This window comes from Dermacentor albipictus, unplaced genomic scaffold, assembly GCF_038994185.2.
Source record: "Dermacentor albipictus isolate Rhodes 1998 colony unplaced genomic scaffold, USDA_Dalb.pri_finalv2 scaffold_48, whole genome shotgun sequence".
NCBI classification, from domain to species: domain Eukaryota; kingdom Metazoa; phylum Arthropoda; class Arachnida; order Ixodida; family Ixodidae; genus Dermacentor; species Dermacentor albipictus.
Genome location: NW_027225602.1, coordinates 791676 through 814724, shown reverse-complemented (window position 1 = coordinate 814724; position 23049 = coordinate 791676). Strand labels below are relative to the sequence as shown.

The window sequence follows — 23049 nt, the reverse complement described above, 5'->3', positions numbered from 1 at the left end:
TTGCAACGTCCGTCTGATGTCTGTGGACAGGAAGGCAACAATGCAGGTTTGAAATTTAATGTTAGAAAATCAGGTGTTATTGTATTCAATGAAAAAAATAACAATGAACAGACAGTGGAGATAAAGGGCCAGGAAATGCCTCGGGTAACAGAATATAAATACCGTAGTATATGGATAAACGAAGGCAATAGATATATGGAAACACAGCAAAAAACAGTAACAGTAAAGGGGAAGAGAAATTCAGCCATAATGAAGCACAGCGCGCTATGGAGATACAATAGGTACGAGGTCGTCCGAGGTATGTGGAAAGGTGTAATGGTTCCATGACTTACTTTTGGAAATGCGGTTGTTTGCTTTAAATGAGGGGTACAATAAGGACCCGAAGGGAACCAAAGGTCAGTGGGTCGCCTCGCATTGGGCGCTCTGGGGAAGACTACAAATGAAGCTGTGCAGGGTGATATGGGCTGGACTAGTTTTGAAGCTAGGAAAGCTCGCAGTAAAATTGAGTATGAAGAAAGGCTGAGGAGCATGGAAGAAAGTAAATGGGCTGGGAGAGTGTTCAGGTATCTGTACAGGAAAAACTTTGATTCACAGTGGAGGAAAACAACTAGGAAACTTGCCAGCAAATATGCGGCCTGTAGGGTGGGCAACACAGCAACAAAGAAGGTCAAGCAGAAAGTCAGGAAGGCTGAAATCTCATGGGTGGCGGCAATGGAAAAGAAAGCTGCTATGAGTAACTACTTAAGAGGAAAAAAAGAAATCAGTAAAGAAACAATTTGTGATAACTCAAAAGCAAGTTCATTACTTTTCGACGCGAGATCAGGATGCCTTAGAACACGCTATATAAGATATAAGAAGGAAGAAGCATCTGCTTGCTACGGTAAAGCTAGGGAAACTATGGAGCACGTTTTATTAGAATGTGAAGACGTCTACGCAGCGGTCGATTTACGCACCACTGTCCTCCTTGAAGCCCTTGGGTTCAGCGGGAGCAGTGGTAAAGCAAACATGTCCGCAATAGGCATTAGTGAGAGGCGATTGGAGGATTGGTGGAAGAAAAGTAGGGAAGCGACAAGAGATGGAGACGTACCAAAGCACAGTTCGCAATAGGGGATCAGAAAATTTGGGTGTGGTAGTTCATAGTGCATTTTTTTATTGTTTAACCTAGGTAGGACAAAAGGCAGTATAATAGCAATTGGTTGATGGCGCAACCCACAGCCCCGTTCCAAAGGGGACGCTCATAACATGCATCCATTCATCCAATCGCGAGAGCCCATAAGCATACACGCCTCTTACCTGACGCGTTTCAGCGGTGGCAGTATAGGATGTGCAGCTATATTAAATCTAAGCCAAACCCTTTAGGATTGAATTCATATTGAGATGGGTTCTGCCTGAATATTTTTGTTGGAAAACTGGGTGAACAGTAGCTCCGCACGTTAGTGAAGTTACCGCAGAATACCCAATGGCTACCGCTATAACCACCTGACCTCACCTATTTTTTTAAATTGGGGCTATACCACGACAAGTATATCCCACCGAGCCTCATGATATCATGGATATAAAAACGCAATCAATGTGACCAACAAGAGCATCCGTCCGGATACATTGAAGTCCCTGCATACCGTAAATTCCAAAGACATGAAATCAGTGGAACAAACTAAATATATTCTACAAGTACGTCAGTCGCGTCATTCGCAGTCTATTAAGACATTTCTCTGCCACCAGCAATGTCGCCCCCAAGTCGGTCAGTAGCTGTATTGTGTCATCGGCATCTCTTAGGTACGGTTACTCGCCGTGCCATCATAGCGCTGCCTAACCCAACGGCTATCAAATGGTGCACTGAACAAGGAAATTGTCTTTCTTAGGCTAACCGTCATGCTAGTCGCTCTAGCTATGCCTGTCGGTGACCACGTGCAAATACACTATTATATGCCATGCGCTTGCAAACCTTTTGGGATGACTTTCATCTTTTTTTTGCTATCAGAAGCTGTTGGTCCGTGCCTAGTTGCACTACGCAGGCTCGTGCAGCTTTGCATTTTCTCCGAGATCGCACCGGCGCTGGTGTAATCTCGGAAGCCAAAATTTGGCCAAGCAACATCGCTGCTGCAAGGTTCCCTAGCTGGCCTCCTCCTTCATACAGTGCGAAAAGACGGCGACAACAAGTGACTCATATACACAGGACCAACGCTTTAACAGAGCTGTTTTTGTGTGTACCTTGCTGTCGCCGTCCTTTCCCGCCGTTTAAACAAGATGTATGTCGCACCAACTACCCTTATATGGTCTCTCACCAGGTCTGGTCATATAGAGCTGACAAGCGCAGAGCTTACAATGCTCGATAACGATCGTGTCTGCAAAGTATTACATCGCCATGGGCCTGCGAATGATCCGCAATTTCAACCCGAACGCCGTTTTCCTTTCACCTCGTGGCCGCCGCGCTCTAAGCCGGAGGATGACGTGCATGTGCTAGTGCGCCTACGTACACGTCTTCGCGCTGTGACGTGGCTCGTGGCTACAAGTGACTTCGAGAAATATTCAAGGCAGCATATGTTTGTGTAATATCTTCCTAGAATAGACTAATTAAAGCTTAGAGAAATAACACACAAACCGAATGTATGCATGTTCTTGTTTTGCTTCTCACCACAGCAAGAGAGATGTACTTACGATTCGTCTGCTTGTTGCCACGTCATGCAGTGCGCGCGTAGACACCGAAACTGTTTTTGCTACCACGTTTGAGCGCGGGATCATGCTCTGTGATCTGCTTGTCTGCCTCAGTACTCGTGTAGCAGACTTATACGGCTAGCCAGGTGTCCTCGTGCACAGCGCACAAAATCGTGTGCTTCACAAAACCAGACAATCGTAGCCGCTCGCGCACAAGGCCATCAGCGGAAGTGCGCCGCGCAGGAAAAGCGGGGCCAAAAAAAAAATGAAGGCGGTGCCCATGACGTATTCGGCACGCGAGCCTCGCGCTCAGGTATGGGAGAACGCAGGGAAGGAATTTCGCTTGCGGTGGCTAGTCTGGGCAAGTAGAGGGAATCGGTGTTTTTGGTGCGGCTTGCCTCCTGAACCGCAATATTTCTCACGCACCGCAATATTTCTATCTCGGCTATCAATGACTCGATTTGAAACATTTTTTTTTTTTGCGGCAGAACGCTCCCTAGAGAACACATGTTAACTTCCAGCGTATAACCAAAATTTGTTATTGCGCCTGGTGAGGGGCCCGTTAACAGAAGCGTTCATCACCATGTGTGCAGCAGATCAGCCTCGATCATCTGCGTAACTGGCGCACCGTGTTATATCCATGTTCAGCTAGACCTCAATGGACTTCGTTCGCGTCGCGGCGGTTGAGTTGCTTTCTCCCTCCACGTCGTCGTTTCGCGGGTTTCACGTCGCTATCTAAAGGCATCACATGGACAGTGAAACACGGAAGACCATAACATTGGAACAGAAGGCAGCTATCACAAACATGGTCGTGTCAGGTACGAAGACGTGTGTTGCACGCGGTGACGATTCTTGCGCTGTTCTATTTAAAATTTTATCTCGCACGTGGCTGTTTAGTGGTTCCGTGGGCCCTAAATTTGTCTTCTTCTATGCCTGTTTGATTTTGTCCGCCCCAATTGGCATGTATTGGAGAACAAGTTATTATTTCATAGCACGAGGGCAATGGACATAACAAAGTGATTTTGAACCCACCTTTCATTTCATTTTCATGTATTTCATTTATATTCGCCTTAAAGGCCCGGAGGCATTGCATAATCGAGGGATTTGATCCTTGGGACAGTGTCAGTACAAAGGAACAGACGAGCTAAAAAAAAAAAACCCCAGAAACAATTGTGAAAAAAGGGAAAACCGTGTTGGACTAAGTGTGCTGTAGGATTAGTAATTAAGCAATGTAGTTATTTAGGATTTCGCTGCACTATTTACGGTCAATGCATCAGGCAATCTTTTCTGGGAGGCTGTTCTAATGGGTTATTGCGCCAAGGAAAAATGAAGTGTTCATGGCAGGTGATGGGTGATAATGCGTGATAAGGGACGGCAGTGGTTTAGGCGGGTAGATGCACGTGAGGGTAGGCTTACCAGGCAATGCGTGGAGTGCGGATGGTTATAAAAGGCGTGAATCAAGGTGAGATGAGATATAATCAGTCGAAAGGCGAATAATGTTAGTTCAAATGTACGTTTTAGTGCGGTTATACTGGTTCGCGAAAGTATTCGGATGTTATAGACCGAGCAGCGCGATTTTGTATTGCTTCTGTGTGAGAGGTAATATATAATTGAGAAAGACGCCAGATAGGCGGCTCGTATTCTGATTGCAACCGTACGAATGTTGGATATGCTAGCCTTCTTTATTTGAGGTGATGCAGTTTTCAGGTTATGTATGAATATCCAAGAGTACGCGAAAGATTAAAACTGATGGTGTCAATATGTGTTCACCATGACAGTGTCGACGTCATGTGAACGCCCATGTATTTGTTAGACGGGGCATGATTGATAGGAGCAGCTCAACTTCGTTATAGCAGTTTCCCTGCAGCCGTCATTTTTTTATTGGTTGCTTCATTGCTGCGTTTATTACGACGGTAATTGGCGAATGCAATTGCAGCGGCCTTCATCAAACAATGCAACTTGTTAGTTTCAAATGTGTTTTACATTTAATCAATTTCAGATTCATTTAAAGGGTGAGTGGATTTGGTGCGCGCAGCGGAAGATAGTGTTGTGGCTTCAACGTTCGCGGTTTTTGAATTTGCGAGAAATATTTGCGCAGAAGTCGTCACGATGACTCGTTAATTGTAAAATGATTAGCCTTCAAGAAATGTAGCGAAACACTTTATTTCTGAATTCGCTTTTATTTTCTATCCGTAGTGGTCGAGCCGAATTCTGTTGCTTTGTCTATATACATCGTACTCCATTACCATCCAACTGCGCTGTGGCACACACTTGCCAAGGATGACCGCGAGCAAGGCGGCATGACGACGACTGTCATGCCGACGCAGATGACTTCGATGGAATAGCAAAGCAATATGACGACGATTCTTTCATGATGACGATGGTATAGCTACAAGACAACGTAAACAAGACTTGTGTATGACAATGATGGCGTGATGGCGACGGTATGACTGAAACTGGACGAGGAAGTTGAGATGACGACGACGACTACGGTGATACAACAGGCGCATGACAGCGATTATCTGGTCACGGCAGAATAGCGACGCTAACATGACGACGACAGCACAATTAGGATAAAATGACGGCAGCATAATTGAGAATACAATGACGAAGAAAGAATGTTGTCATACCGCCTTCATCCATCCATTGACGTTCATGCCATGAGAACGACTGTATCGCGAAGCCTCTGACGATGATGGTGGGACGAAGACAGCATGACGAGCAGGATGAAGAACCTGGAGGGACGACGATGCTTGACAGATGCTTGACAGGGACTATCCAAGGACGATGCGTATTATAATTAACAATAATAGCGTATTAATCACAATTGAATGGTGGCGGTAACATTGCGATAGAATGATGGATTGACGTCCATCGATTGAACGATGTAAACGTAATGATGGCGATAGCATCTACAATCAGTTAAGGTTACTGAAGTGATGACGCTCGCAAAACCAAGGCATGACCGCCACGGCACAGCGGCAGCTGTACGGTGTCGATTGTATGACGACAATGCAACCACCACAACGGTATCATGACCACGAGCAGAGACCTAGTGATCCAAGTTATAAGTTGGGTTACTGGATTGGTGTAGAAGGCGTGAAGATGGCGGCACGGCGTCAGGCAGATCACAAAATTAGAATGACAGTGTTGCAATGGCTGCGTTGGCATCACGAGCACATACCTAGTGGCTCAAGCTGGCAAATAACTTGGGTCACTGAATCAGCCTAAAAGGTTAGGTAGATACAGATAAATTTATTGATTGTAATATTTATTGAATGAGATTGATTTCTGGTTGAACCTTCTACACCGACACATTCCTACCTTCCTTCGACAGTCGTCCCATCGAAGACAACTGGGTACTTTACCGAGACAAATTGTGTGCGCTAGAAAATCAGTACGTCCCGCTAATAACAGTCAAAAATGATAAATCAAACCCCTGGTTTACAAAATCCCTCCGGAATCTTAAAAACAAAAAGAAACGTTTATACCGCACAGCTAAACGACATAGCACGCCTTCCGCTTGGAAGGCATACCAAGATTTTATGATAACTTACTGTTCCGCAGTAGAATCTGATAAGCACAAATATTTTTGTAGTGATTTACCTTCCCTTCTGAAATCTAACTCTAAGAAGTTTTGGAAACTTGTATCCCCCGAACACGATCCGCAACAGACATCTTTGCTAGACGACAATCATGTTCCACTTTCAGACAGTCATTGCACCTCGGCATTTAACACATTCTTTTCATCTGTTTTCAGCCGGAAAGAGCACTTTGACGTTCCATACGTACCCGATTTTGACTTCCCATGTATGGAACCGATGGAAATAACTGCAGAGGGCATAGTACTTCTAGTTAATAACCTTAAATTATCCACTTCAGCCGGAATTGACAATATTAACTCTAAAATTCCTAAGAACACTGTCTCAGTTTCTGCTAACATTTTATACCACCTTTTCAGGCAATCTTTAGCGACCGGTCAACTTCCCTCCGATTGGAAAATTGGTAAAATAGTGCCTGTGTTCAAAGCCGGTGATAAACATACTCCTGAAAGCTACCATCCAATTTCTTTAACTTGCATCTGCTGCAAACTTCTCGAACACATAATCGCTTCTCATGTTTACCGACACTTAGAATCTAACAATTTCTTTTTTAACAACCAACACTGTTTCAGGAAAGGTTTCTCTTGCGAAACCCAGCTCCTAGAATTAAGTACAGAACTACACTTCAACATGAACAATAACCTCTAGACTGACTGTATTTTTCTTGATTTCTCGAAAGCCTTTGACCGCGTCGCTCATTGCCGTCATATTTCTAAATTATCTGCCCTTCGATTAGACTCGCTAACCTTATCTTGGCTCCGCAACTTCCTTTCACTCCGCCAGCAGTTCACGGTTATTAACAATTTCCAATCCTCCCTTTCTCATGTAACTTCGGGCGTACCACAGGGGTGCGTCCTCGGCCCCTATTTGTTTTTAATCTACATAAACGACTTGCCAGAAAACATTTCTTCCTGCATGCGAATCTTCGCTGACGACTGCATCATATATCGTCCAATAACCTGTGCCGATGACCACTTAACGCTGCAAAACGACCTTTACCGCATTACCAACTGGTGTAAAAAATGGCTCAAGTCGCTGAATACAGAAAAATGCAAAATATTCTCCTTCACACGCAAGCAAAACATTTCCAACTACTACTACACCATTAACAATTACCAACTGCCGCAGGCATCATCTTATAAGTACCTTGGTATTCATTTCACACCCAACCTCTCCTGGTCTCACCATATTACCACCATAAGCGCAAAAGCTTCAAAATCTTTAGGATATTTACGTCGAAATTTACATAACTGTCCCACTCACGTTCGTCATCTAGCCTATCAGACCTTCGTTCGCCCACAGCTTGAATACGCCGCATCTATCTGGTCCCCCTACCAAAATTATTTAACATGCTTGAAGCAGTTCAGAATAGGGCTGCCCGTTTCATTTCACGCAATTATGACAACCATAACAGCATAACGCAAATTAAGCTCAATCTTTCACTTGAACCCCTTAGTGCTCGTCGCGACATTGCCCTTTTATACCTTTTTCACAAATACGCATGCTGCAACAGACCATTCCCATTTCACCTTGATGCTCCTTTCATCACATAATCGCATCACATCGCATAATCACTTATGTTTCACGCGATTATATGGGTCAACTCGCACCTTCAACGCATCAGCTCTTCCACGCGCCATACGTTTGTGGAATGATCTTCCCGACAACATTGCATCCGAACCAGACCACGATAATTTCCGTCAACTCCTGCACTCTTTCTTTTCGCAATAAAAACTTGCCACTAGTATTTCCAGTTTTATTTTACTTCCGGTGCCATGCTCTGTATACTACCCATGTATTTATTTATTTGTTATTTTGACAGCTTTAAGACCAAGGACATCCATCATTTTTTTTTGTACCAGTGCACGTGTTTTTTTTTTTGAGTATCCCACTTTGTGCCCGACTGCATTCCTTATATTGATAAATGTTTTTACTGTGCACGCCATTAGTTCCTGCGTTTTAATCATGCCCTACCATTGTGCGTATTTTAAACCTTGCCAACTGTTCATGCGCCTAGATTCCGCGTATTTGTCAGTCTATCTCTGGTTGTAGTTTCTTTTCTTGTTACTGTTGTCATTGTAATCGGTATACTTTACAGTTCTTGTATCCAGTTTTTCCATATGTATAATGCCAGCCAATATTTTTTTTCCCTCTTCGTGTTATCCTTTTTCGCGCCCGACCTTGTACTTGCCGCCATACCACATTATCATCCATTCCTCTCCTTTATGTTAAACTGCAAATTTGAGCCGTGCGTTGTACACCGACAAGTTACTTTGTACTTTCTTTATTACCCCCCTTACTCAATGCCCTATAAAGGGGCCTCTAAGGTATGTTCAATAAATAAATAAATAGATTGATAGAATCACGATTGAAGTAGGCAAAAGATGCTCATCGCATTAAAATGCAGTAAACGATTTTCTTCATTGCTTGAGCCGTGCTTTCTATCAACGTGACTTCCAGGTCGAGCGGGGGGGCTTTCCTTGCACCTGCGCGGAACATGGATGTGGTAATCAATGTGGCTGCCGCCAATACAGCCCTGGCATCATTCGAGAACATTAACGGCTCACCTTCAAGCGCCTAGAAGCGGAGCAAGCTCCTGGAGACAAGCCGCTCTCCGGTCTCGGATTCGAAGGATTGCGCCAGGATACCAAGGTTGAAGACGCCAATGAAAATACGTCCTGTACTTTCTACTCGTATACATCCTGAGCAAAAATATGTAGTGTACTCGTCAGTTTAAATTTATGCGTGTTAATTACGAAGAAATTCGTTTTTTTTTTCGGTGATCCTGTGGTGCGCATACTTTTGCTCACGGGTGTACTTGCCATCGAAACTTCTCATGTGGGCTGAATTAGTGACTTTATTAACTGAAGTATTTGCTTGTTTGCAACTGATACTTGCTTACAAATAAAATAAATTGAAACGTATGAGTACCGGAAACATAACTAATAATTGGTGCTTGGTCATTTTGCAAGATATGCTATCGAAGCCGAGGCCTTCATCGAGCTTTCATTTGATAATGGCTGTGTAGTGTATCTATAAAGCACCCGAATACTTTTCCATTGTGCTGAACTGCAGACTTTCGCAGAGGCATTCCTATGAACAATAAGGGATGCGTAGCGGTGTTTTTTGAGGTACAAACGTCAACTCTACAATGTTTAAGACAATGCTAATGAAGTGTGCTGCAGGCAACGTGTTAAGAGGCGTGTGTTGCACACGGCGACGATTCTTTTGTTGCTCAATTGTTTTTTGGCAAGTACACCTCGGAGAGAGAGAGAGAATGAAACCTTTATTTGAAGCAGTGACTTGTCAGTCGAGGTGGGAGGGTCCCTTATTCCAGGAACCCTCTGGCTTGGATCGCCATCCGGGCCCGGGCGACTAGTTGGCTCTGGTCGTCCAGGTCAGGCTTGGAGATCGCAGCCTCCCACGTTTCAGCGGGGAAGTTTTGGTCTGCGTCTCCTGGGGCTACTAGTGGTGCCGCTGTGATAAGGTTTCTCGGGTTTTCTTGCATTGCTGTACAGACTTTAAACTTCGCCTACACTTTATCTAACAGTTCTCCGTAATTATAAACAACTATAAAGAAGGTACCTTGTTTAGCTCACCGAGGGCACCCCCATAATCTACTACAATATACCGCAAAGGGAGATAGAGAAAGAGACAGAATTAGGGTTCAGTATTTATTTGCAATTGTAATAGCCCACGAATGGTAAACGGTAAACTTTTTGTGACATAGTGTGGGTAGGAACAAAGGGAAACACAGCCGATAATCGCTGTATGGCACTTTCAAACACATGGTTGTTAATTTGTTCTCAGATTACCCTGTGATAATCTCACTCAGCAGTCTTTGTACTTTCGACGAGCTTAATGTTCGTGGCGTTTCTAGTTATGCCAGTGTAGCTTGCCAAATTTTCTGCCACTTGGAAAGCACACTCGTAATGCTGTTAACTTACATTCGTAATATATTGCAATCCCTCAAACAAACCACCTATTTTGAACTTTCCACACACATCACCCACAACTTGACCTTACTTTTAGCCAGCATAATAAACGCGCCTTGTTTAGTCCACAAACGACATCAAGAAAACATACTTCGAACATAGCATAACGCAAAATTTAAATAAAATACAAGTGGTAAATGATTGTTTGCGACGCCTTTCATTGGGCCAGAAACTATACAATATTGCCATACATTACACCTAATAGATCGCCCAATATATTTTTTTTAAATGGAGATTCCTCTCGGGATAGTGGGAAACGTAACCAATAACAGTCGTATGACACTTTCGAACACTTGGTTGAGAATTTTCTCGCAAACGCTGTGTTCATTTCACATTGAATTCAGCTTCGCAAGCTGAGTCTACATCGTAATCTTCCTACTTCCATGAAGTTTAATCTTGGGGGTATTAGGAGTTGTGCCAGCGCAACCTGCTAAGCTTTCTGCCGCTCGTAAAGCTTAGTGATAACGCTCTGAAGAGCCTGAATATGTAATTATTGCAAAGGCCTCGAATAACCCAAACATCCTGAACTCTGCCAGCACCTAACACATAAATGGGTAATGGAATAAACAAGGTACCTGGTTTAGAATACCGAGGACACTACGAATCTATGAATCTACGAATCTCACACAATGCATAAAGATGGAAATAATGGGTACCGTAAGTATTTAAAGCACTTCTAATTAGGCGAGGAACGTGAGAGCTTCATCATTTTTTAGCATTAACATGCGTCTTAATTTCACTAAATTTCTACTTTGTTTCTCGCGTCGTTATTTAATGACTTTAGAACATATGCCAGATAACAGCACTAAGCCAGTCCCGAACGCTTGAATAACTAATATTCTACAAAGCTTTTAACTAATATAAACAGATTAAACAGTTATCGCTCATGAGTCACAACATTCTTCCTACTCAACGAAACATAAAAAAAACGTGCCTCCAGCAAGGAGAGCGAGAACACCAGTTGCAGGTCGTGTATAACGCATGAAAACTGGGAGAAAACAACAATTGAGTAACTACTTTCAAAGCACTATACAATATAGACACCTAAATGTTTCGGGACATGTCGCATAATGTCACGACTAAAGGCTAGCAACAGAAGAAAATGAATTGAAGGACACAAGCAGTGACTACGCTCCTTTTGAAAGAAGACAAAGCTCGCGCGTCGGCTCTAGCGGTCTCTGAATACACAGCTGGTTTTTGTTACTATCATGCTAGTTCTGCGTCCTGCTTTTTTTTTACGTCGTGACACTGGTGGATGTGCGGGACTCGAACACCTGATGCCACCCGTCGAGATGCTAGATGAGCCCCAACGCCACCAGTACGGCCGGACGATACCACGTCGTCGGCTCCAATGAAATCCTTAGCGCCGAGCTCGCCGTAACCTAAATGGACGCCCTTCACAGCGCCAGTACTGACTGGCGCTAGTACTGACGCTAGTGATGGGCGCGGAGTTCTCTATCATGCAACCGAGAGTGATGACCGTGGTCACAGACTCCCAGACCGCCTACGCAAGCTACTGCAAGGGGAACATCTCGCCCGCGGCACTAGCGATCCCTCACCAAATGCAAATCACCGGAACGGGCTGTCGAGCTCGTGCGGGTCCCGGCTCAATCGGAAGTGGAAGGCAACGCCCTCGCCGACCACTATGCCCGAGAACTGTCAATCCGGGCCGAGGACGAGCCAGAGCTGCCACACCCCGTGACAAGTTTCAAAGAAATCACACAAATGCACAAAAGCGGCCGATGTAGACTTCCTCGTCCGCATCCGCAACTCATCTGAATGCAGCACACGATCGGGCGACGCACGCAAGCGGGGTCGCTAGCGATCCCATGCTCTTGCACAAGGTGTTCCCAACAGAACATGACACTTCATGCCCGTTTTGCAGACGATCAAAAGGCACTCTATCACACATCCTTGAAGAGTGCACTAAGCCCAAGAACACCCCCCCATTCCTACCCCCCCACCCTCCCCAGCCCCAACCCCCCCGAGCAATTGGAGACCTTGTTGTCCAGTCCCGACCTACCGACCAAGCTCGCGCTGGCGGCTAGGGGCCAGGAACTGCTGGACGCATATGGGACCTGAGAAGAAGGTTCCACCCCATCTGGTGCCAGCGCGCACCAACCGTTACTAACGGCTTAGTATAAAAGTTCATTCTCTCTCTCTCTATCAAAAGTGAAAACCTCGCCGACCGCCTTAAGAAAGTCAAGACTTCATGGATGGGCCCCCACATAAGAACTGCAGGAGGCCAGTTGATGCAGCCCACAGGGGAAAGTTGCCGCTAGAATTAATGGCGGTGCCTCTGTCTTCATTGATACGTTTATCGTTTCGCCGGAGTGCAGCAAAGACCTGATCTTGGGAATGGATTTTCTGTGTGAATAGGGTGCCACTATAAACATTCCGGACAGGTGGCTCACCTTTAGCATGGGACCAGGTTCAGTTGTACTCTGTACAGAGCAGCGACGTAGACGTTTAGGCGTCGTCGGTGACGACGTGTCCATCTCACCACGCTCATGCTCTCTTCTGTCGGTGACATGCGACATACTGTGCGACTCGGAAGCTGTCGTGGAACAAATTCCGGCGCTGCTATTCAGCCATGGCATATAAATTGCAAGAGGCGTCGTCAGGATTAACCGTGGTGGCACAGAAGTTCTCGTAACAAACTTAAGCTATGAGCGCTGGCATCTTACAAGAAGTATGACACTCGCGTATGTCGAAGAGTTCAGTCAGGCCACAGACTGCTTGACTGTAGAGGAAGGTGGTTGCACCAGCCTGCCTGCCGCGCCTCCAGATCTATCTATCGATGCTGGCCCAGGCTTGCTGCCTGCGCAGAAACAAAGCCTCTTGGAGCTTGTACATCAGTTTCACAACTGATTCTCGTCGACGTCGAGAGTTGGTCAAATGCCGTTGACCAAGCACTGAATTATCACTGATGATACAACCTGGCCCTTACTGCAGAACCCGTATAGGGTGGCGCCACGGCAATGCGAGTCCATAGAAAGTCAGGTAAAAAGAATGCTTGAAGACGACATTATTAAGCCACCGAAGAGCCCTTGGGCATCGCCAATTGTGTTAGTAAAAAAAAGGATGACAGTTTACGTTTCTGCGTTTATTACCGCAAGCTCAATCAGATCACCAAGAAAGACGTTTACCTGCTACTTCGTACATATAATTCTTTCGACAGACTGCAACATGCACCTTATTTCTCGTCGATGGATTTAGGGACCCATTACTGGCAAATAAAAGTTGAGGAGAGAGATCGAGAAAAAGCTTTATTCGTGACGCCAGATGACCTCTATGAATTTAAGGTACCTCTCTTCGGCTTGTACTCTACGCCGGCAAGGTTTCAGCAGCGAATGGACACAGTTCTGTCAGGCCTCAAGTGGCAAACGTGTTTAGTATACTTGGACGATGTGATTGTGTTTTCTGTAAATTTTGATGAGCACTTGAGGCGACTACATGCGGTTTTTCAAGCCATCCAATCTGCCGGTCTCACGCTGAAGCCGGAAACTTGCCACTTTGGTTTTGAAGAGCTGTTCTTCGTCAGTCATGTGGTCAGCAGTGAAGGTCCACCGCCATATCCCGACACAAAAACTCGTTACAAAGTTTGCAGCGCCATCTGACAAAAAGGCATTTCGATGATTTTTAGGATTGTGCGCCTATTACCTACGGTTCATTCGGAACTTTTCACGAATTGCGTCACCGTTGACAGGCTCACCAGGAAAGACGTCGCATTCCTATGGGGTGAAGAATAGCAACAAGCATTCAATGAGTTGCGGCAACGCCTCAAAAAGCTCCCAGTCCTCGACCACCTATACGAAGACGCCCTGACAGCGGTCCAGACCGACGCCCACAATGTCGGCTTAGGAGCCGTACTCGTGCAGTGACAAGACGGCGCTGAACGAGTAATGGCTTATGCAAGCCGAACCCTTTCCCGTGCGGAAGCGAACTATTCCACCACGGAAAAAGAGTGCCTTGCGGGTGTGTGGGCTGTTATGAAATTTTGCCCGTATTAGTTCTGCCACTAATTTATAGTCGTCCGTTACCACCACTCCCTTTGTTGGCTGATGAACTTAAAAGATCCTTCAGGACGATTGGCGCGCTGGAGCCTTCAGCTTCAATAATTCTACATGGTTATTGTCTATACACCGGGAAAGCGGCATACGGATGCCGACTGCCTGTCTCGCGTCCCATCCGAATCTGCCCATGCAGACGATGACAACGATGCAGCCTTTGTCGGGAGTTGTCAACACAGCTACTATGGCACAGCAGCAACGCGATGACTCGGAATTGCAACCAATTATTAGTTTCTTGTAGTGTCGCACTACCATCATTTAGTTTGCGTAACGACGTACTGCATAAGGCAAACTTCTCTCTGAACGGAAACACCTACTTACTCGTCCTTCCAACACCTCTCAGGACTGAAGTACAACAAGCATGTCATGATGAAGCAACATCCGGTCATTTGGGCTACAGACGAACGCTGTATAGGGTGGGGCAAAAATACTATTGGCCAAGACTGCCGACGACCGTTCAACAATACATCCGGACATGCCTTGAATGCTAGCGGCGAAAAGTGCCATCAGAAAAACAAGCACGCTTCCTGCATCCTGTTGAAGCGCCCGAAACATAAGTCTTCTAGGCTTCTAGGCCTTCTAGGCCCATTCACAAGTTCTGCTGCGGGTCACAGATGGGTGATTGTAGCCGCAGACTACCTCACTCATTACGCCGAAACCAAGCCTCTGGAGCGGAGTACGAGAAGCGAAGGAGCCCGATTTTGTATACAGAATGTACTGAGGAACGGCGCTCCAGCAGTAGTATTAACTAGCAGAGCAAGTGAATTTACAACAAGGCTACTGGACACAGTATTAAGACTTAGTGGAACAGCCCACCGGCGAACAATGGCGTATCATCCGCAAATGAACGGACTGATAGAACGCCTGAATAAGACGCTCCCGAATATGCCCTCCATGTATGTGGATAGGGAGCCCAAGTACTGGGATGAAATCTTGCCGTATGTCACCTTCGCATACAACACGCCTTAGAAAGAGACAACACGAATGACACCATTCCACCTCCTAAATGGTAGTGAAATCACAACTACGCTAGATGCGATGCTGCCACATGAATGTGATGGCATAGAAACGGATGCTGAAGACTTCTCTCAGCGTGCTGAAGAAGCGCGACAACTTACTCGCATACGGATTCATAGGCTGCAGGATTACGACTCGAGACGCTATAATCTTTATCACCGACCAGACTCCTATGAGCCCGGAGAGAGAGTTTGGGTTTGGACTCCCATTTACCGTCGTGGCCTTTCTGAGAAACTGCGCAGGCGCTACTTCGCGCCGTATAAAGTTCTTCGGCAGCTCACTGCTGTCAAATATGAGGTTGCTAACGATAGACCGCAATGCTCAAGGTGTCGACAGCATCTACTGGAGGTTGTGCACGTGGTCCGGATGAAGCGCCATTTGTCCTAGTCAATTCACTGCGCCGTAAGCGTGTCCTGGTCGTGTTGAAACGGAGCAGTGCGGATTTCACGGTGACAAGCAGGTTTTCACGGTGACAAACGATACGTCCGCATCGTTTCTCCCTGCTTGTCACCGTGAAAACCACGCTGTTCGTTTTCAAATATGTCTTATCAACTCGCCCACGCGTCTGTTTTACTGATCCTGTTGCCTGACGATAAAGCATCGGGACGCTGTTCCTAGGAAGAGAGGCTAATGTCATGGCTAAAGGCTAGCAACAGAAGAAAATGAATTGAAGGACACGAACAGCGACCACGAACCTTCTGAATGAAAACGAATTGGGGGCGTCGGCTTTTGCGGTCTTTGAATACAGGGCTGGGTTTTGTTCCTATCATCCTGGTCCTGCGTCCTGTTCTTTTTTTCTTTTGACATCATGACAATATATAAGCCCCCACTGCCTCAAAATAGAAAATCGCTGTCATTTCTGCTGCAACTTTCTTAACATTTTATATAACGACTCCAAACAGGCCAAGAACAAGGGTATAGCAATTTTCAGTTAACCAATTTTATACGCACACTTCAAGATTTGTCCGTATATCACCCTGAACGTTGCCAACATTTTCTCGAAATACAAAGCTGTGAGTGACCTAGTTTTATTAGAACAGCGTGAAAACAGACATATATTGTGTTGAGAAATTCTATAGTGGCACCAACGGCTTTGTGTAAGATAACGGCCAGGAGACCTGTCAATTATTTAAAGCAAGAAAGAACAAAACAGCCACACGTTATTCATTACGACGTCCTTGATATATGCTATTTGTCGTGCCTGACCATTTTGCGCTTGTCGTCATCGCCATATAGTGCCTTTATGTTGAAATCACGTTCTATAGGTTTAGCTCATCAGTGAACTTACTGCGCAAATGCAAGGGCCCAGTTATTCCCAAATTTTGTGTCGAATCTTAGCTCTTTCAGACTACTCGCGGCCTTCTACTCCAGGCAAGCGTACATGCGTGTGTGTGTTTGTCATCGTGCGTGTGTGTGTGTTCGATCGATTTTAACGTGCACATGTCACTACGCAAAGGCACGTGACACATTCACACATGGGGTATGTACACCCACGTGGAACGCTCCTACTCGTGGCATGCCCACAGATGTGGCAAATGCCTTGCGCAGAAGTGTGTGAGACGCTCAGCCCTAAGTTTCGCCGTTGCTTCAAAGTTCAGGTGGGCGCGCTCTAATGAACACAGCCTTCGATGACGTCCCTCTGTGTAGGTGACTAGAAGCGGCGTCCTTCAACAATTTCTTGGGAGAGGTTTTGTACCGTACCTGAGTGTATACAGTGAAAGCTCGTTAATTCGAACTTCAATAATTCGAATTTATGGATAATTCGAACTGTACGATTTGGTCCGGCCAAGCTCCATAGAAGTCTATGTATAAAAAAGTCCATTAATTCGAACGCGAGAAGGTTCCCTCACGGATAATTCGAACTACGCTCGCCTGGCACACGGCCAGAGAAACGCGCCTACTGCCTACACACAAGGCTGTATTGCCTCCGAAACGGAGAGAACGGCGAGAGAAGGCAAAATCGGAAAAAAATCTAACCGACGCGGGGTCAGCCAGAAGGCAGCGGCGGCTGCCGCCTCTCCGTTCTACGTAACCTCGGAGACTTCTTGCCCGTTGCGAATCTCGGAGGCTCTGCAAATCTTGTACAGCTGCTAATGTTGTGCGGAGATGACACGGCAAGCTCCAAAACACAGCGAATCAAGTACGTCGCAGCTGCGCTTGCAATCAAGAACCAACGAATCAGGGCCTTCGCCACCTTCACGTGTTCAGCGTCTTTGTCTCGGCAGTCTTCATCGGTTGTGCACCTCTGTTTTCAGCTTAGGAGGTATCGGCCGTCGCGATTCATTGGGATGGTGTTAAGCCTCAACTAACGATCGTTTCGGTGGACATCGGTGTGGCACAGTCGGACCCAGAGCTTCGACTTGAAGATGGCGTGTGCCCGCGGCACACGCCATCACTTTCTGACACGCCAAATTTCTGACATGCCCTACTGCTTCCAAATCGCAGTGTACTAGCTGTTGCCCTCCTTCACTTTCGTTAGTTCGAACTTTCGTTAATTCGAACTGCAGCGGCTTCCACTTGCGGTTCGAATTACCGAGCTTTTACTGTATAACATGAATATAAGTTTTCAACAGTAAAGCTGGCCAATGTAGTTATTCCGGTGTTACTTATCTGCGCATAGAGCAGTGGGGTGAGAAAACACGAATTAAAGTGGACAGCGTTCTCATCGGCCCGTCTTCCTGCGTCTTTCGTCAACTCAGTGCTCTGTTTGTCAACTTACGACCATAATGAAGTAGATCATGGTAGAAACTGGGTAGATCTAGTGTAAATATTAGATGAATCATGAACGCTGGTTGATAAAATTGTAAAGCTACCCGTTCCAAGCAAATTTGCTAGAAATCGCTTGTGGAAGCTGCAGTGGATGCCGGCCGTTGTACCACCACGCGGTGTCCTCAATGGTCCATTATCAAAATTTGTGTGACGAGCAAGCACTTGGAGAACATTTTCACGCTAATTCCTCCTTCATAATCGACGTCCGGTGTTGTATACCTGGCATGTACCAACAATTGCCCGTATAGAAGACACTGTGGCCTTCAAAGACGCGATGCAAAATTTCCTGCAGGCGTAGCTTGAACACATTTGCTTATCTTTGTACTTTGAATGTGTGTTCTTTTGTCCTTTTTTTCTTGATTTCATCCGGAACATTACATTACGTTCTTGTTTAGCCGTGTACCCACCCCCTCTGTGACGCCCAAAGGCCTTGACGTTAAAGAAATAAATCAATAAACAAATAAATGTAGTTAGACTGATAACATCATCTCTTAATAAAGTTCTTCTCTCTCTCTTTCTCTGTGTATTTCGCTTTACGAGTGTCTATAGGGCCAAAAGTGGAACCTGTAGATTGCTCACTACTGCTCGCTTGACGACTCGAGCACATGCGTTCGTGCTTTTAAAAGGTGCTCTATATATTTTTCTTTTCAGGATTTTTCAGGGATAAGCGTGGCTCCTAGGACAGGCTCTATTTCGTGCTTGCTGGACTCAATCTGACTGTGGCAATACTGCTTACAGCGTTGGTGCTCCAAGTCATAATACAACGGCGACGTAGTCATTCTCAGCTTGTTTCTTCTGCGATCAAACTGGAGACAAAAGAAATGAAGGAGACCACTTTATTTTGACAACATTGCCAATTTCTGTCTGTGTAATCACAGGCAACGAGGAGAGTCCTGGAACGTTTCTGCCACCCATCTTTACAGCCATCTATGATGATGGTTCAGGGTGGCACGGGGTTTCCGCTATGTAGCACACATGGCGGATAGTCCTGCTCTCGCCCGGACTTTAAGGACCACACCCAGACGCTTCGGTCAGCAGCTGCGCCAATGGAGAACGTTGTTGGAAATGCGCGTTAATTTTGCGCTCAATTTCGGCTCACGGGATTGGTCTAGAGGCAAAAGTGAACGCAAACTGAACGCACGTTTCAAACAATTAGCGGTCTCCGATCGTGCCCCAGAGGTGCGCTGAAGCTCAGGCGTGGATATAAAACATCGGTTGTTATTATTTATTTGAGTATGGCCTCCGTGAACGTCCAGTCGTTGTGTTAGCGCTATCGGCTGTGGCAGTGTGTGTCCAGAAAGCCATCGACTGGTCCGGCATCGGAGAGATGCGTAGTATTTCAAAAGAGTGAGCCGATACATATGGGGGACAGGCCTGATGAGGTCACGGCTGTCTTACAAAACGGCTGACGTTGTTGTTATTAATATTGCAAAGACGAAAAGCTAAACTCTAATTCTGTCATGATGTGCGCGTAGTTCAAAATTGTGGTTATGTGTGTAGTGATTGTTGAAGTGAACAAATGGATAAGGAAGATGACCATGTGTGAGAGAGAGTGGTACTAGCGTCGAACCTCGCTACTAGCATCTCCACAAAGTCTCACAGTGTGTCCACCATCAGTGCCATGAACTTGATCAATAGGAATCTCCTGATTGAAATTAAGACCTTTCTAGTGCACTTTGAAAACATTGAAAACTTCCCACCCACGTTGCCTAAACGATACACTTGAGGGTTTCATTAAAATAACTAAAATGTTACCTACATATCTAAAAGTGCGATATACCTTGCATTTGTCTAAAGCTTCTTCTAGATCTTCTCATATGCAGATTTAGATAGTGTCCTTCAGGAAGTAAATCAGTTGGAAGTGTGCGCCAGTATATGTCTCTTCTGTCGTGTCTCGCCTTCGCTGCGCCACAATTCTGCCAATTAAACATCGCCACATGTACAGTGACTCAAGCTGGTTGGTCTCGAACCCGGCTACTGCCGTGCAACAGCCCGATTCCCATTCGACCCAATTCCTACCTATTCCACCATTGACTACCCAGTGAAACAGGTAGGTGGGATAACCGTTACATACAAACGTACGAACGTAGAAATATTGATAGCTAACCCCGGAAATTGCGTAATGCTAGCGCATTCAAACGCGCTTCAGAACGAATGTATGATAACGAACGACGATTGAATGATGAGAATTGCATGACAAAGCTTCAACGACGACGCAACGACTACGGCAGCATGAAGACAACGAGCACCTACCTAGTGAAGCAAGCTATTAGACAACTGAAGCCACTGAGTTGGCCAAGAAGACATGGCAATGACGGCATGATAAGAGTCACTTGACGCAGCTGTAATGACAATGGAATGGCCACGACGGCATCATGACCACATGCGCATGCTTAGTCGTCGAACTGGGTCACCATAAGAGGATGGATGGATGGAATGGAATGGATGGAATGGAATGGACGGATGGGATGGGATGGGATGGGATGGGATGGATCTAAACCGCCTGAAATAGGCAAATAATTACGGGCACAATACGGGCATAAAATACTCCTTCCGGGCATGAAAGAACGCCGCGAATACACGCAAAGTGCCTCGAGCGGCCAGTTGCGTAGTAATTTTGCATGTTAGTTAATTCGGGTTTAATGGCGCAAAAGCGACTAAGGCCATGCTGCGCCAGTCACAGGACAGTATAAGATACAATGCGCTATCGGCTTACCTTAAAGTTGATGTAGATAATCAATTTCACCTAAAAACTGGAACAGGTTAGTGAATGGCACTAGTGGGTCATCGCCCAATATTAACCCATTAAGGACCAGCGTGACCATATGGTCACATTAGTCTGCACAGTGGATTTCAATTAATTAAGATTAACAAAACGGCACCAAAATCGCCATTGACATGCTGATTGACAGATTAGGGTTTCTTTAATGGATACCAAGTGTCAGCAGCTGTCAGACTTTTTGTTGGAGCCCCTCGCAAATGCAGGAATAAATGTTTCTCTTCGAGTAGCGTTGCCATGCATCGCTCCAAGGGGTAAGTGTGTTTTTTCTTTCACTACAATAGTCAGATATCCTTACCACCGTATTGTTCTTTGAATATGTGACCTCCTATGAGCATTTGTGAAAGAATAATGTTTGATTTATCCATGAACATGCGTGTTATCTTGCGCGTTGCCATATGGTCACGCTAGGCCTTTAGGCTACCTAACTTTTTATGTTTTTTACCTGCATTCTCATCTCGTGCACGGCTGCTGGCGCGTTTGCACAGTGGTTATTCCTTATTTTATTGTCGGAATAGGTTGATGTTGGAAGAAATAGCGAAGCAGTCATAGAGGAACATGACAACGTGTCAGTGGTTTATATCGAGCCGCCAGAGGCTAGCACCTATTCGGATGAAAACTCGTCTGATGAAGGCTCAGGTGGGCTCATTGACATTCTAAGCAGGTGGTAGCTATTAGCCGGCGCTGAAACTGTTTTCTCTGACGGACGCCGCATTGGTGGATGCGACTCGGACGATGACGACCCCGGCGAGGAAGGTGACAGAATATCAGAGGTTTCTTCTTCTGTAGTTGATGCGGCCATTCCGGCAAAATTATCCACTGCTTCCAAGTGGACAAAGGGTGATCTCCAGACAAGCCTTGGCATATTTACCGACCCAAACTTTGCTGCTTACAGGGACTTTTCACTTGTTGAGTTGTTCGATCTTTTTGACAATGCTGTACTCGATAGGGCAAGTACTCGTATGGTGAGAAGAAGCGAATCAAGGTGGCCCATCCGAACACTGTTGCTAAGTACAAGATTAATAGGAGGTACGGACCAGATGGATGCAAATGCAGGCGCCTATAGGATTCCAATCCGTGGCAAAAAGTGGTGGTGGCCGATTTTCACTTCAGTTTGCGATGTATCTATCAGCAACTCTTAGGCGCTAATTTGTAGCACAGGGTTTAACGTCACGCAGGTGGGATTCCGCAGGCAAATTGCACAAAGCTACCTGATGCGATGGAACAATAAGCCTAGAGGACCTGGTCAACGCAGAATACCAAAGGCTGGTGATGTGCTGACTGGTACACGGTATGACCAAGTGGCCCACTTTGGTGCACCAATACCTAATGGCAAGAGGGGGAGGTGTGCATGAGATAATTGCAACCGCGCGGTGCACAAATATGACGTCCGCATTTGTATTCGATTATTTATATCATATCACACCAAATAAGTGCTCGACTATTCGCTATATATGTTTTTTGTGATGTTTCATGGCTTGAAATAAATGTTTTTAACTTCGCGTATTTTGCTGTAGTGTAAGGGCCCAGTGTGACCATATGGTCACGGGCTATATTTCAAAAACTAATTAGGCAAGAGTAATAATTTCTTGCATGTGAAATATTAGTATAAATGTAAGTTAAGATATGACATTTATTTCAAGATAGCAAGAAAATAAAGAAACCGGTCCCTAATGGGTTAAGGCAGGGTGCAGAGGTATATGTAAGTGGTACAAATTTTTGAAATGTTTCTGTCTGTGTTTCAGTGTGTGGGCATGATATAATGATTTTTTTTTGTGGCGCAAGGGCCAGGTATGGCCAAAGAGCGCCATGCCTGTGCTAATGAGTTTGCGGTGTAATTATGATTACAATGAAGTTTGTGTGAGGTGGCTGTAAAGAGGCCTTAAAATATACGCTCTAAAGTGCGCAAAATCTGCATGATAAAATTATGGCGATGACGTATGACTTGTACTATGAACATTTAGATGCATTTAAAAAGAATGATACGATAGGTAAAATATATCTGATTGTAAAAAATCCTAGAGCACTACTGCCTCCTTACAGCCCTTGAAACACAAGGGCCTGGAGGCATGTGCTATGCAAAACAATTATCGCAGTGGCCTCCTCTCGAGAGACGAGGCGCTACGAATTCATGGGACTAATAACATGTAAGACCACAT

General features: G+C 45.5%; 1 protein-coding gene across 3 annotated transcripts in view; it reads left to right on the top strand.

The window, feature by feature from the left end:
- LOC139052969 (cysteine/serine-rich nuclear protein 1-like) overlaps positions 1-9046 on the top strand; it is a 37464-nt gene extending 28418 nt beyond the window's left edge. For all 3 annotated transcript variants that reach the window (XM_070530116.1, XM_070530114.1, XM_070530117.1), the window contains exon 5: positions 8718-9046. In XM_070530116.1, the coding sequence (XP_070386217.1) occupies positions 8718-8816 (99 nt within the window). In that variant the 3' untranslated portion in view covers positions 8817-9046. The remainder of the gene's footprint in view (positions 1-8717) is intronic.
- Positions 9047-23049: the final 14003 nt, after the last annotated feature.